The sequence below is a fragment of the Pieris napi genome, chromosome 4 (assembly GCF_905475465.1).
Source record: "Pieris napi chromosome 4, ilPieNapi1.2, whole genome shotgun sequence".
Classification (NCBI taxonomy): Eukaryota; Metazoa; Arthropoda; class Insecta; order Lepidoptera; family Pieridae; genus Pieris; species Pieris napi.
The window spans coordinates 5,044,008-5,059,965 of NC_062237.1; the positions used below are offsets into that span (position 1 = coordinate 5,044,008).

Here is a 15,958-nt window from a genome sequence, read left to right on the forward strand (position 1 = left end):
TGATTGTTATTTTCGTACTTTGAATTATTTAAACGATCACGTAGTCCAATTTCATCCGGCGTACTATGACTTTATTTCACGTGATTTTATTACAAGTTCATGCGAGCAGCTGACGCATAATCCCCCCTTCACGATGCAGCTGACGATTTTTTTTTTGCTCAGTATGACATCAACTATTTACGGAAAAAGTTTCAAGCAGCGTACTATTACTTAATTTTTTATTTTTTTTTACTTCTTTCGCAACCTCCCAATTCCACACCCACCGCAGGTGCGCCAGCTGACGCTTGATTCAGTTATAAGTATTTCGAGATAAATAGTAAAAGAAGGAAAATAGTCGGCGTAAAATCACTGCCGAAAATGCAACGCTACCTCCCGGACTAATAATCTATCAAAACGAGATTTTGAGAAGTTTCACGACTAATTTTTAATTTCGATTTTTCTTAAACGTTAATTTGTGTTCATAAATTCTTTTGTTTATTTTGAAATTAATTCAAAAATTTGATTAATAAAAAAAACGATTATTTTTAAGAAAAATCGATTATTTATTAATCGATTTTCCGTGCTAAAAAATAATCGATTAATAAAAAATCGATTTTTATGCAGAATATCACATCCCTAATTCTTTCCTCCCTAAAACGAATAAAAATGCCCGGTCCCTTGAAATTCGTTTATAAAGAGTTCACACCAGTATTAAGCCATGATCATCCTAATGGCCCTTTGGATATGTGGCAGTTTGCCGAATAAAACAATTGTATTCATACCATTATATTATTTTATTTCTTTTCAGATTGGAATGACAGCTTGTGGGTTTATTCTTTACAGCATAAAACAATAAGATCAATTATTGAACTAATGGGTTGAAGTAGGTACAAAAACTTAAAATTAGCTCGTCCTCACAAAATTATCACAGAGCAACAAGTAAAAATAAACTATGCAGATGCTACAGCACATGTACACTTGTACTAAACAATTACCACACATTTAAGACAATTAGGGCAATTGCAATTCAGACACTTAACTTCAGTTTCACACATTAAATAGAATTACATACACTTAATAATGAGGATTAGCTACTTAAAATTATTCTACTTCAATAGTCATTAAATTTTTTGTGAGAACCGTTACTTCCAGAGCCATTACTTCTACCGAAATTTCCACCTCTCTTAAAAGTACCACCTCTGCTGCCACCTCCAAATCTACTTCTGTTCCATCCACCACCACCACCTCCACATCTATCTGCCATTGACTGAAGCTGGGGGCTGATCATCTAAAATAAAAAGTTTTATCATATTAATTTAGGTATTATTAATTATTATCAGGAAGTATTATTTAACATTTTGTATAATGTAACAGCATCTGAGGATGGGATCCAGATAAACAGTATGTGGACACCGAAGGCATGTAGCTGTGTTAATGTACCTCATACTTGCATTCATGTCACGCTATTGATGAACGTACCCATGCCAAAGGTATGAGGAAAAGCTGTTTTTGTTATTACAACTAACCTGGTTTGCTTCCTGTAGGACAGATACAAGATCTTTGGCTTGTCTCGAATTGGATGGTGTGAAAAATGCGTACGACGTTCCTTTTGATTTCGATCTACCAGTTCTTCCAATACGATGAATGTAATCTTCGGATGAGTTAGGATAGTCAAAGTTAATTACATACTTAATACCATCCACATCTGCAAATAAATGGAGTATTAGAAACTGTTACGCCAAACAAGGAAGCTCAGTACAGATTTAGTATTAATATAGATTTTTGTAATATAATAATAAAATCTGTCTTAAACTTTATATTAAAAATGTATCCTATCAATGGCAACTCAACATTACTTACATGAATGAGTTACACAACATGGGTAGAAATACAAGTATTTATTTTGCCTCTCACTCAGAACCCAGGAGTATTTCTTAAGGGCGCAAACTTATATGATGGTATTTCAAACTCAATCGCCCCTCGAAAATCTCCATTGTGGCCGAAACAGAAAACCCTTGACCTCCTGCCGATACTTCAACTTTTGGTCAAGTTTTTCAACAATGCACTTCATTAATTTTTTTATCTTTGCAAATGCTATCTCTCATGTGCATCACCAGGTTTTCTTGAACTGTCAAGTGTATCCGAATGGACGGACATACTATCCAGCTTTCCGGCCTAGGGTCCACTCAGTGAAAGGCACTTTTGAGGCACCTTTAAAGTGACGAGTTATTGCATTCTGCATAAAACTATCAACTGCATCAGAAAAATGTCTTAGCTACATATCCAGTGCAGTAACATATCCATAAATTTTGGACAGTAATCAAATAGAACACAATAACTTTCCGCCAGTGCCTCTGAAAATATAAAACAAACCATTTTTATTATAAAATATATATAATTGTATATAAAACATAAAAATAAAATGATATATAAGTAAAGGAACTCACCAAGTCCTCTGGCAGCAACATCAGTAGCAACAAGAATGCTAGCTCTGCCTTGCTTGAATTGCCTCAGTACATCATCCCTCTCTTGTTGAGTTTTATCCCCATGCATACAAACTGCTGGCCATCCATAGCGTCTAATATTTCTAGTTATATTTTCTACCTTTCTTTTGGTTTCAACAAATATAATGGTTTTGGATCCAGGGTCTTGACTTTCTCCAATTTCTTGAAGAAGTGTATTTAATCTGAAAAAGAAAAGGACTTTAAAACTATTGTAACTGCAGCAAATGGCAATAAGTGACAATTAAGCTTTCAGATCTTCTTAGAGGATACAAAAATTAGTTTAATCACAGAATCATTGGGATATAAATCATCATTATGATATAAAGTTCCAGAATAACCAGTAGTAGAAATGCTTACTTGTTTTCTTTTTCATGTTCTTGGCAAACATCAATTATTTGAAGAATATTGTGGTTAGCAGACAACTGCATAGATCCAACATTGATTTGCATGTAGTCACCAAGATAATCTTCAGCCAGCTTCTTGACTTCTTTAGGCCATGTTGCTGACCACATTAAAGTTTGTCTGTCTGGGCGAATTTGTTCAATGATTTTCCTAATTTGTGGTTCAAAACCCATGTCCAACATGCGGTCAGCTTCATCAAGAACAAGGTATGTGCAACGTTGCAGGTTTGTGGTTCCTCTGTCAAGGAAATCAATTAATCTACCAGGTGTGGCAATGACAATTTCAACACCACGCTCCAGGTCACGTGCTTGTTCTCTCTTTGGGGCTCCACCAAAAATGCACGTGTTTCTGACATATGCAGCATTTCCAAAATCAGTTGCGACTTGTTGAATCTGTTGAGCCAGTTCACGTGTAGGTGCTAAAACAAGAGCTATGGGACCATCACCTCTCCTAATGGGTGGTTGATTATTGATATGTACAATAGCTGGTAAAATATAAGCCAAGGTTTTTCCTGACCCAGTTTGGGCTATTCCAACTAAGTTTTTGCCTGACATAGCGATGGGCCAGCCTTGTGCTTGAATAGGGGTTGGATCTTTGTACCCTGAGTTTTTTATGCTCTGCAGAACATAGTCAGGGAAGTTGGCCTCATCAAAATTTTGAATTGCGTTTGGAACGCTTACACCACTTATGGTGATTTCATGTTCATTTCTGTATTCTTCAACTTCATAAGCTGATCTGTTAAGTATTGTAGGTGCAGGGTTGTAGAAGTCCTTGTTAAAAGGTTGTAGTGACATGGAATCCCAGTTAGGTTTTCGCATGTTTTGACCACCTGAAAATTCTTTTCTACCGCCACCACCACCGCCTCCAAATCTTCCGCCGCCGCCACCACCACCACCATTATTTCCAAATCTTCCTCCTCCGCCTCCTCCAAATTTGGAACCACCGCTACCGCCACGGTTATTGTTCCAATTCCCAGACCTGTAACGATAAAAAGACTAATAGATTAGTGATAAATTATTACTAATAGTATGTCAAATTATAACTACCACGTTGTCTTTACAGACACATGCACATTATGCAAGATTAACATTGGATTACTAGAGACATTTTATATACAGCTAGCATTTTGTGGTATTCTACATATAAATTATCTAAAAATGTACATGTATTAATGAGAAAAGCACCCTTTTAAACGACTTGTGCATTAGCCACGCGGGCGTGAAAAATTACTCAGCCGAAACAAGATGGCGGTTGCAGATGTTAATATTGATTTTCTTCAGCGGGTGGAATATCAATAGCTGACAAATTATTTTACTAACGCGTTTATATCAAATATAGCAAGTTACATCGGCCCAGAGTTCAATCAATACAAAATCCACAATTTATACAACTGACAATAGATAGCAGTACACACTAATCACGGGAAAAAAAAATAAGTATAGGTTAAGTTCAAACTATAATAAAATACAGCTTGTATAAAAAAAGATAAATATGAGGAGAACATGGATATAAAAATAAAAATGTTACTTACATTATGTGGTAATTTTGTGAAAAGATGATCTTGATAAAGAAAGATGTCTTCTCAATATTATAGCAGGGTCAACCTATAAAATATTAAAATTGGTAAATACAAACACGTTGTCACACATCGACTTTAGTCAAATTATCGTGAAATTCCAACAATAAATAATTATAGCACTAAGTTAAATACAGTTTTATAATGTTGCTTAGCTGGAAACTATCACATAAACACGACTTACCTTGACCGCTGCTTTCCGAAAGAGAACGATCACGGATCAACGAACACTGAACAGACTACGGTGACGGATGAACGCTGAACCGTGTAGGGAAATAGACAATGACTTCTACTTTTTTCATAGTGATCTGTGAGTTGCGATATTTATTCTTGACAGATTAGCCATCAATTTCGATCATAAACGAAGGCACGACATAATCTATGGAGAAGCCCCTATACAATATATTTTGTGTTGTGCATTTATGGTTCATAAGTCAAATATAAAACTTGTTTTTTTTCTTCCTACAATACAATTATTGCGTTTGATGAATTAGACAAATCTTAGTTATTGATAAATTTTATGTACGTACCAGATGCGCCATTTTATGTGACGAGTTTAAAAGAATAGAGTTGGCTTCTATCAAAGTTAAAAAAATGTTGCAGGTTTATTTCAATTATACCACATCTATATAAAGGCCGATTTACATTATCTTAGTGTTTAGGAGAGTGCTTAGGTACAACTTGAAAGGCAAGTTCTTTAGTGCTTTAGTGCGTTGCGAGTGAACGTTTACATTTATTCCAGTAGAGTATCATTACAGCGCCACAATGAACGCGCAACGACGTCGGCAACTACGCTCTATTCTACGCAAAATACTAAAGCTGGGTATCGATTACGCGCTCCTGGAGCGCGCGCCATGAATGACCGCTCCGAGAGTGCGTTCCGTGAAACGCGTTCCAAATATTTGAAGTATATCAACTAAGCGCGCCTGGCGCGCGTGGCAACTGTTCCAGTGTTCGACCCTTCATAATTAATAGAAGCCAGTCGTGTACAATTTATAGTACTGATTTCTCTCCAAGCATCTTTTCTAGGCGATTTATTATGATACGAAGAACTTTTGCTATTCCACAGCAGTTCTTTTGTACCATACAGTTGTATTAATTTACGGCAACTTTGGTTATCCATAATTCGGAGCGCAACAAACACAAAAATACGATATGTCCGTCCCAACTGGCGCGCGCGCCACCTTTGATGCGTGGTAAAAAACCGACACCCGTCGGAACGGACCGCTCCGCGTTCGGGCGCTCCAACGAACACATTGGCGCGCGTTCCAAAGTGGTATCCATTGCGCGCGGCTGGAGCGCGCGCCAATGTTCGCCCTCTTGGAGCGCGTAGTCAATACGCGGCTTAACTGTAGTTATGGAACAAATAGAAGACGAGATTTTATTCGAAATAAATAAACTAAATATAAATAATAAACAAAATAGCTTCTTTTAAGGCAGTGTATGCCGAATGCCTAGCCGGTTTGTTTTTGTATAAATTGTTTTTAACGTCCCACAAACATTCGTGAACAACATATTCAGACACAAATTTGTTAGTTGTATCTTCCGACCATTTAGCCATCTTTAAAAATCAAAAAACACGCACGCGTTTCACGGCACTTATGCACTCTCCTAAAGATTTGACTAAATTACGTGTTTACACACAACGAGGGAAGATCTCGGGGGGTGCGCGGGCGCGGGAGGGGTATCACTTGAAACAAAAATAAAAAGCGATTCTATTTTGATTCAACTTGAAAGTCAAGTAGAACCGTACTAAAGCAAGTAGCGTTTACATGTTTCAACTAAAGTACTATCCTAAAGCACTCTCCTAAACACTAAGATAATGTAAATCGGCCTTAAGGTATAGTTTCTATAAAGTGATAGAAGCTATTGTTGGAGAATATACTAACCATATTTGTGTAGGCAAAAGTAAAACGTAAGAACAATGAATAATAAAATAAAAAATATTTATTATTTATTGCGAATGTCATTTAATATAAATTAGAACTCTAATTGTTGTGTGTAAGCTGTGCTGTTATGTACAATCTAAAAATTTGGTTTAGACGACGTTTTGTAGCTGTTTTTATAGTCCTTTATTTTCTTTGGTCTTTGTTGTCGGCTGTTTGAATAAGTTAGTTTACAATAGCGATAGGGTTTTATCGAACGGTTGACTTAATATCAGAGAAATAGTTATATCATATAAATATAATTTTAGTAAAAAAAAGTAAAATCCAAAAAAATTAAAACTATAAAACTATTATTCACCATTTTTTTATATATTATGGTAGCAATAAGCAAACCATGCAGTGTTTAACAGATTATTTGAAAAATAAATGAATTCCATTAGTCTAAGAAAGAAATGCCGCTGCCTATTAAATATACGAAATATATCTTATACCGAAAAAGTCTCGTAGAAATAAGAAAGTTTAGCCAGACCAGGTAAAATGTCATTCCTATGAATCTTCGCAAAGAAAAATGAGATTCCTACAGTTAAGTTTCAAATCACCTTTTAATATAATAGCGTAAAGTTTGTGTTTAAATTTAAAATGTTATAAGAATGACTATAGTGCGTATAGTAATGAAAGAATATAACAATGTCTGTTGAATATACCAATAATTCATTACATATATTTTAATATACGTAGTATGATCTCCAAGTTCCAATATATCTCAAATAAAAAAAAAACTAAATTTGAAATGTTAAAAACCAGATATAAATTCACGAAATTAAAACTTAATATTTTTAATTTACTAACATTAATTTATTGTATTAATATTATGAAAAAAGTATTCACTAAATACATATAATTGTGCTTACAAACAGAAATACTTAAGTGCGAGCGAAACAAAGTATCAGTATTTCAAATAGAGACATTGCGTATCGGGTTTTATTTGTTTACCACCGAGCCCTTTGTGGTTGTTTGGTTTAAACAAGTTTTCACCGCATACTGATAAATCTGTGAAACCCAAGTCAAACCCATATTTTAAAACTTTATCCTTATAAGAGGTGTATTTATTTAAAGTGTCAGTCATGGTGAATTGTTGCATAATTGGCTGTAAAAGCTATAGTGAACGTAAAGAACCAAACATAACCTTTCATCGGTCAGTAGCTTATTTTGTCACGACTCAGTAATTTTGTTCAAGAATTATTCATTCGAATGTGTATTTTGGTCAATAATAAGCAATCTTCAATGAAAAAATAAAAAAACTGTAAATAATAAAACTGTAAATACGACATATGTCAATCATTCGCTATCTCACACGTTGTACGCTGATGTCTGGTCTATACCATAGTCCGTCTACGGCCATTCAACTATTTTGACAATTTACAATTTTATAATGTGAAATGTGAACGTCATTCACCGTTCATATTTTCAATTTCATTCATTCATTTTGTTGTAATATAAAGTGTAAACGCTGTCTTGTCAAAATTCGGTTAAAATTAATATAAAATTTTTCACATTTCTTACGAAATTTAGCTAACTTAGATTGACAATTCTAATTTATTAATAATATAATGGCTATGCAACCGCATAGTAAGAAAAGAGTGTGCTATTACTACGATAGTAAGTATTCAGAAGTTTGTTCCCCGCCAATTCGCTTATGGCTGACATTCTTAGAATATTATTTTACATTGGATTGATTATTTATTAATTTTTAAAATAGGCTTAACTTAATCAACTATTGGCTTACATTGTTGTCTACTTTATGCAGTGATACTCGTCTTAGTAAAATTATTTTACTGTGTATTGTGTCATTTGTAAGCGTCTGTACTCGATCCTACAACGCTATTGGTTTACAAGGTTTTATTCGTTCTCGTTATTATAAGTACAGACGGAAGTATGTCAAGCTTTGTAATGACCTGAGTGACATTAGAATATAAAGTTAGAATTGATGATATCGAGTTATTATGCATTTTAGGTGATATCGGAAATTATTATTACGGCCAAGGACATCCCATGAAACCTCACAGAATACGTATGACACATAATCTGCTTTTAAACTATGGATTATATAGAAAAATGGAGATATATGTAAGTTTAAATATTATTATTATACTGGAAATCAAGATCACGCCTAAATTAGCCAGATTTCGCTCATGTACTTCAAAATTTAAAAAAATAAACTTCTGTTCATGTGTCAACTTAGTTGCCAAATACTATACAAAACAGATTTGACTAATTACTAATATAATCTATTATTTTATTCTCCATTTCAGAGGCCACATAAAGCAACTGCTGATGAAATGACTAAATTCCACTCGGATGACTACATACGTTTCCTTCGCTCCATCAGACCAGACAACATGTCAGAGTACAATAAGCAGATGCAGAGATGTAAGGTTTTCTATATGTTACTAATAGCATTTATATTTAAAAAAATATAGAATATAGAAACATTAAAGTTGAGATCTTATATAGCAATTTTTTGACATTGGTTTTTTAAAACTAATACCTATCATGAAATAAAACTAACAAACACTACTTTTAATATTACAGTTAATGTTGGTGAAGATTGTCCAGTGTTTGATGGTCTATATGAGTTCTGTCAGCTCTCTGCGGGAGGGTCTGTTGCTGCAGCCGTCAAGTTGAATAAACAGGTGTGTCAGCATGCATTTTCTTTCTTGTGGTTTTGACCTAAGATAAGCAGTTTGTTTGTCCTATAACAAAGGGGTTATTGTGTGTCTTGACATACAATGTAAATTCCACGTAATATCGTTGGATTTAACGGCAAATCACTCCTAAAGCGTCGAAATCACTCGGCTTTGGGTGGTTTAGCTAGTCTTCTATACAATGATACACTCCACATAGCATTACACCCACTCTCAATAATGACAACAATTAAATACTAAAAAGTACTTTTTAAGTTGCCGAAATTAGTCAAAACTGCGGAGCTGTGTACGTTGTTTTGTCTCTTTATTGTCCTAGCGAGAAATAAACTTGACTGTCGGTACTTGTACGTACCGAACTTTCCAAGAAATCCGTTCTTTTTTACAAATTGCGCATGCTTGCATGTTCTTTATCATTAAGATACCTCAATATCGCATGATATGAATTACATAAGTAAAAAAATACAACCTATCTACTGGTACAGTACAAAAATAACAGACAACGCATTAGCGTTCAAATACGAATTGTTTTTATGTAATTACTGACACTAGTCTGAAATAAACTTTCTTTTTCTAATACAGATTTTTCTTTTCATTTAACGGCAAATCTTTTTAACGTCAAAATAGGCACAGTCCCTTGAGTGACGTTATATAGAGTTTACAGTGTATTTACATGATGCAAAATGTTTAATTTTAATGTACAATCTATGTAATAAATAATAAATATAATAAACATATGTCCTGTTTAGTATGATAGTTTACGTTTATACCTTTTCTTTTATTTTTAAGGCATCTGAAATTTGCATCAATTGGGGCGGAGGGCTGCATCACGCGAAAAAATCTGAGGCATCTGGTTTTTGCTATGTCAATGATATTGTTCTCGGCATTTTGGAGCTGCTCAAGTACCACCAGCGCGTGCTTTACATTGACATAGACGTCCACCACGGAGATGGGGTGGAAGAAGCGTTCTACACTACTGACAGAGTCATGACTGTGTCCTTCCACAAGTATGGAGAATATTTTCCTGGCACTGGTAAGTAAAACCCTCTTATTTTATAAATAATAAAATTAATGGCACAAAGAAAAAAAAATGCTTTTAAAAAAACAACTGTAAAAAGTTTGTCATAGTTAGTTAGAACATACTCTCAAGAGGGTGCATGAGCGCCTTAATGTTCAGCATGCATATGAAGTATATGCTGGAGGAATTTGGTTTGATTGCAGAGGAAATAATTGTTCCAGCAGAAGTAGACTGAACTACGTACTTAATTATAGTATACTTATTAACCACTATTAAGCGCCACTGTTTTTACCGACTAATAATGTGTAGGATACGTTATACTAATATATTTAGACTTCCAATCACGTGTACTAAATTACGTTATTTATGTATGTTTGTCTACAAATTTCTCAGTAAAAAAAAATATTAGAAAACTGCAAGTATCCATATATTACTTATACAGTACATTATTTAGTATTAATGGTAACAATCTAAACAGGTGATCTACGTGATATCGGAGCTGGTAAGGGCAAGTACTACGCAGTCAATATACCACTTCGGGACGGGATGGACGACGAGTCTTACGAGTCTATTTTCGTCCCCATTATTTCCAAAGTCATGGAGACCTTCCAACCCAGTGCAGTGGTGTTGCAGTGTGGAGCCGATTCGCTTACTGGTAAGTTATTATATAATATTTACTTTGACAAATATGGGGTACAATTAATGTTGGTACATTTAAAACTGGTATACTTTGATATAGACCACTTATAACTCAAGATCGGCTGGAACGATATTAGTTATCTCTTTTTTGGTGGATTCTTCTCCGCTCCGAATAGCAGAATAAGTAATAAAATATCGCATAAGTTATCGATTAAAAATAAATCAATTAATTAATTTTACGAACTTGCACCAGATAACAAAACAAAAAATGTTGTATATCAGAAAGTGCTTTAACAGTATCGCAATATTGGCGCTAGAGAGAAAAAGCCTTATGTGTAAAACTGCTATTCTTTTTTCGCAATGGCAAGCAATAAAACATTTCTGTATTTGCAAAAAAATTTGTATTAAAGTTTTACCTATTGAAATCCTAAATTAATAGGATAATAAGGATAAATTTAAAATTATGTTAAATAGTTGTTAATTTATAATAATACATAACTTCAATCCGGTCAAAAAAATTTTTCTTTAAATCCTAAATTAAGTTTAACGCGACACGGTTAACACGATATTATTAGACTGTTAGGCGGAACGAAGTCGGATCTGCTAGTTTTATATAAATGATGAATATTTTAACATGGTAAGATAAATAAATCAAATATAGTTTATAATTGCGCAATGGAACTCACACACATTTTCATAACCATAAGAGATCGTCAGACTTTTTATAGTATTATTTTAAATATTGCATTCTCTGCCCTAAGGTGACCGATTGGGATGCTTCAACCTAACAGTGCGCGGCCATGGCAGATGTGTTGAGCTTGTGAAGAGATTTGGTCTTCCATTCCTACTTGTGGGCGGAGGAGGGTAAGTTTTGTTCTATTTCACTTCATTTTATTCTACTACACAACGATTTGTTATGAGAGAAAACATGTAATAAGTAAAAGTTATACTATTAATTTTTCGACGGATTTTATATGGCTTAACTAGTTTTGCCAAGAATTTATATAGATGAAACCTAACAAAGATTAGTAGTGTTCTAACCCTTACGGTTGACATACGTGACTCCTATTTAGCGCTAAGTCAGGACTCTGAATTCTACCTCTGAATCTAACCACTCCTTATATGGAAATTGTATTCGTTTTTACAACAAAGTCCCAAGCGAAATTAGAGAATTATCGCTAAATACATTCAAAGCCCTCGTTAAACGTAAATTAATCAATAAAGCTTTTTATAAATTTGACGAATATTTAAATGATCCTAATCCTTGGAATTGATATGCTCCAGTTCAAACAATTTGTATGACAATACTTGGCGATTAAAAAGAGTGGCGGAAAGTTTCTTGCCAGTTCTTCTTACCCGCTCTACGCCCTTAACTTGCGAACTGGTAGTAAATTTACAATTAATTTAACTTCCTTTTGACGATTCATAAGTGTACTTGTTTACCTATATGAATAAAGATATTTTGAGTTTGAGTTTAGTCTTAACTCCATGCCAGCATGTCCAAATTTTAGTCAAATGGGCTTAAAACACAAATGAAACATGGGGTATATGTCGCTATGTATATCTGAATACCGTGACGTATATGTCGACTATGGCTTATCAGCACCTACCTAATTATTATTATTATTATTCCCTTATTTACAGTTATACAATCCGTAACGTATCACGTTGTTGGACATACGAGACTTCGGTGGCGTTGGGCGTTGAGATAGCAAACGAATTGCCGTACAACGATTACTTTGAATACTTTGGGCCGGACTTCAAGTTACACATCTCGCCCAGCAATATGTCCAATCAGAACACAACTGAATATCTGGACAAAATCAAGAACAGACTGTTTGAGAATCTCCGTATGTTACCGCATGCGCCTGGAGTTCAGGTAAGAGAGCTTAAAGTATTTATATAACTTAATGAACAGGAAAATTTACTTAATTTTCAGTATTCCGATTACAATATGTTCCAATTAAAGTATTTAAGTAAGATTTATATTCAAATTATATCCTGGTTTTTGTCTGACATTGTTATGCTTAAAACAGTTCAGACAACTATTTCATTTATTCATCGCGATTACTGCACAGTACTTTGCGTGGTCCATTTATGTGTATTTTGTTATGAGATATATAATATGTATAATATGTTGTATAATTATTTTTCTTAGGATCAAAATTCATCCTATAAAAAACCGACATGTGTTGGAACCGAGCGATATATTTTTGTGAATAAACAAATTTATATAATTTTTAATTATATATTTCATATTAAGGTTCAAGACAAGATTACTGTCCGACTATAGTCACGTAACAGTGTTGTCAACATAATATAAATAAATGATAATTTAGCACTGCTGCGACATCAATCTGGCGTTTCTCTTAGGGAGCGTTCAAGTATTACGTAACGAATTTTGGGGGGGGGGGTCCTTTTGTAAGACGTTACGATGCGTTTTCCAGTACTTTACACCACATGATAACTTTTAGGTATAAAGAGTTACTAGGTGGTCACGAACAGACCATAACAGTTTATTCCGTAAACAAATCAGATACGAAATTTCCTTTAAACACATACAGAGATACATTTTACTACCAAACATTTTTAAGACGATATCTGTTTTCCAGGTGCAAGCAATCCCAGAAGACGCCGTCAACGACGAATCAGATGACGAAGATAAAATTGATAAAGATGAACGTCTGCCACAGAGTGAAAAGGTATAAATTATATTTAGTTAAATCAATATAATTATTTACTTCTAGCTGCGCCCACGGACTTGTTTCGCCTTAATATGATTGTTTATTTAGCCAACATTTTTAGTAGCTACATACCGACATATGGAACATTTTGCTATGCTACCCCATAGAGACTGTTTGCTGAATAAAAACCTAAGTACTAAATAAGTTTAAATTTAACAATGTTTGGGCAGTGTTGGTCTATTGAAATTAAATTTAGTTGTACAGACCGAAAACATGTGTTTAGTGGTTTTAATTTTGACGTGATAACGTCTTTAAAATCGTTTTAGTCGGGTGACATGTTCAGAAACTTGTGTCACACCAAAACCTCACAAGCGCGATCGCAGGTATAACGAGAGAGAGACGGACCGATCTCCCGTCTCATCTCGAGCGCTGCCAGTCATTCCGTGAATGTATATCATAGTCGAATAAGTAAACTTGTCATTTTACACCCGAAATTTATCATCAAGTGTGAATAAAACGATAGATGTAATTTAAAATTTGAAAAAATTGTTATCTTCATTAATTCCTTACTTCCCAAAAACTTATATCACCAATAAGACGTTATCACGTAAACATCTCGATCGTAAACCTACTTTACAAACAACCAATATTTTTTATTATAATTTCGACTTGCGTTCTGCATTAATTTTTTTACTGTATGAAATAATAGCATTAAAAAAAACTAGTATATATTACCCAAAGTAATATATACTAGTTTTTTTTAATGTGGGGGTATTTATCTATGATTGCTTTGTTTGATTGACGTTTTGTTAACGAAATAAACTCACAATTACAGGACAAGCGTATAACAGGAGATGGAGAATTATCAGATTCTGAAGATGAAGGTGAAGGTGGAAGAAGAGACAACCGGTCTTATCGCGCACCTCAGAGGAAGAGACCGCGAATCGACAAGGATAACGCTAAGGATGATGTCAAAAGTGAGTTTAATCTAAATATAACAGTTTATTTTTACCTGGTATTGAACAATGTTTTTATGTGTATGAGTCATGGTTAATTTTAAACATTTAACCAACTTAAAAAAATGAGGTTATCTGTGTGACCTGAATGAATTGAATTTTATCATATTTTATTTAGAGTTTGGCTAATGAAAGAAGATAACGAAAAAGCAAATAAAAATAGTATGGTATCCCTAAAAGTTAGATCTATTTTTTGGATTAAACCTACTTGACACTTGATTTTATTTTATTATTTTTTGCACTGATAGTAACTGTATTTGAATAAAATTAAATACTATACGTATTTAGAATTTTACTATTGATACTTAAAATCACTAGCGTTTCAAGGAAAACTAAAACTATATTTGTTATAGAACACAACTTTATTCAGAATAATCAAATCCTGCGATAGAAACGAAATATTCTATGAAATAAAACAAAGTTTGGGCTATAATATCTGTTAACTATTCGGAAAAAATATATAATAGAAATAAAAATGAGTGATTGCATGAAGTATCAAGACAATAAATCATACTAACCTAAGAAATTCAATGACATTCTGTGTTGCCATCCGAAACTTTTCAAATAATTCAATTAACTTCTTTCATTAGCCAGACTTTACATTACTTAAGTATATCTATGTTTGTCAACAAATTTATCGGAATAAGTCTTTACGGTATCCTTTACTTTACATCAGTATATTTCAAATTAAGGAATAGTATAAGTTTCATCAAAATCGATTCAGAAGTTTTTGAAATTCGTTATTCTGCGTATTTCTTTAGTTGTGTTTGGTATTTATTTTGGGATGAAAGTAAAATAAAACTGATGAGAACAAATTGATATTGCAGGATATTTCATTAAGTATTCCACTGCAACTATTCGTCCATATTCTCGAACCCATTGCTATTAACCTGTTTATTTAGAAATTGTTCCAACGTAAATAAAAAATATCTCTTTTCAGCGGAAGACAACAAAGAAGACGTCAAAAACATAAATATGGAAGAACCAAAGAAAGAGTTGCCGCCCAACGCTTGATGAGTATGTACATAAAAATTGAGAGATTGTACGTTTTTGCTACCAATATCGGAACGAATACATGTGTATTAAATGATATTATGTTTTATGTAAGATCTCTGAACCAGTTACATTTAAGTGTCTACGTCAATATGTGTATTATTTATTCTGATATAAAATAGTTACTTGGTTAAAACGCGTAAAATTGTCGTAAATTTAAACATTTCCGACCATAGAAACAATAAATGTGTACAAGTTGTGGTAAAACGCGTTTAAATCCGACAAAACTAGCAGAATAAATTGTATAAAATATTTTCATATTTCTATTTGAGTGTTCGTTATAAATATGAATTTTGTCATATAGCGTCGTAAGGAACTAAAATAATAGATTTTGGAGTTGCCTTTATTAAATCCTGTGACAAAGAAATGTCATCAAATCGTATAACTTAATTTTCGTATGTTTTTAAATCAAAATTATTAACTGTCAGAGTTAACAAAAAATTATGATTTAGGATTGTCAAGTAATATAGTCGTATAGAGTATACTAAGGGTAAAATTT

The 15,958-nt window shown here is 33.5% G+C and overlaps 2 protein-coding genes and 1 non-coding gene across 4 annotated transcripts; 1 reads left to right on the forward strand and 2 right to left on the reverse strand.

Annotated features, from left to right (window-relative positions):
- Positions 1–754: 754 nt before the first annotated feature.
- LOC125048546 (ATP-dependent RNA helicase p62) lies at positions 755–4,734 on the reverse strand. 2 transcript variants are annotated; one of them, XM_047647259.1, is made up of 6 exons: positions 4,646–4,731; positions 4,417–4,489; positions 2,841–3,863; positions 2,427–2,665; positions 1,506–1,684; positions 755–1,267 (listed from the first exon to the last, which is right to left on the reverse strand). In XM_047647259.1, coding segments are annotated over exons 2-6 (1,620 nt in total). In that variant the 5' UTR covers positions 4,419–4,489; positions 4,646–4,731; the 3' UTR covers positions 755–1,090. The 2 variants fall into 2 exon arrangements, 1 of the variants encoding a protein (XP_047503215.1); XR_007116840.1 differs by lacking the exon at positions 755–1,267 and adding an exon at positions 1,840–2,333 and having other exon boundaries at positions 1,583–1,684; positions 4,646–4,734.
- Positions 2,729–2,800, reverse strand: LOC125049263. The gene has a single exon (XR_007116985.1). It is a non-coding gene; the product is annotated as a small nucleolar RNA SNORD61 (small nucleolar RNA).
- Positions 4,735–7,819: 3,085 nt separating the features above from the next.
- Positions 7,820–15,498, forward strand: LOC125048758 (histone deacetylase HDAC1). Its single transcript, XM_047647619.1, has 11 exons — positions 7,820–8,006; positions 8,362–8,474; positions 8,660–8,777; positions 8,940–9,040; positions 9,839–10,082; positions 10,546–10,722; positions 11,468–11,570; positions 12,351–12,585; positions 13,319–13,408; positions 14,226–14,367; positions 15,347–15,498. The coding sequence occupies exons 1-11, from the start codon at positions 7,958–7,960 to the stop codon at positions 15,418–15,420; spliced, it is 1,446 nt and encodes a 481-aa protein (XP_047503575.1). The 5' UTR covers positions 7,820–7,957; the 3' UTR covers positions 15,421–15,498.
- The last annotated feature ends 460 nt before the right edge of the window (positions 15,499–15,958 follow it).

Coding starts and splice junctions, on each gene's coding strand:
- LOC125048758 (XM_047647619.1), top strand. CDS start 7,958: ATGGCTATGCAACCGCATAGTAAGAAAAGAGTGTGCTATTACTACGAT. Junction 8,475..8,659: donor ATAGAAAAATGGAGATATAT/GTAAGTTTAAAT, acceptor TCTCCATTTCAG/AGGCCACATAAAGCAACTGC. Junction 8,778..8,939: donor CAATAAGCAGATGCAGAGAT/GTAAGGTTTTCT, acceptor TTAATATTACAG/TTAATGTTGGTGAAGATTGT.
- LOC125048546 (XM_047647259.1), bottom strand. Junction 1,685..2,426: donor TGTTGCTGCCAGAGGACTTG/GTGAGTTCCTTT, acceptor ATTTATTTGCAG/ATGTGGATGGTATTAAGTAT. Junction 1,268..1,505: donor TCCTACAGGAAGCAAACCAG/GTTAGTTGTAAT, acceptor TTTTTATTTTAG/ATGATCAGCCCCCAGCTTCA.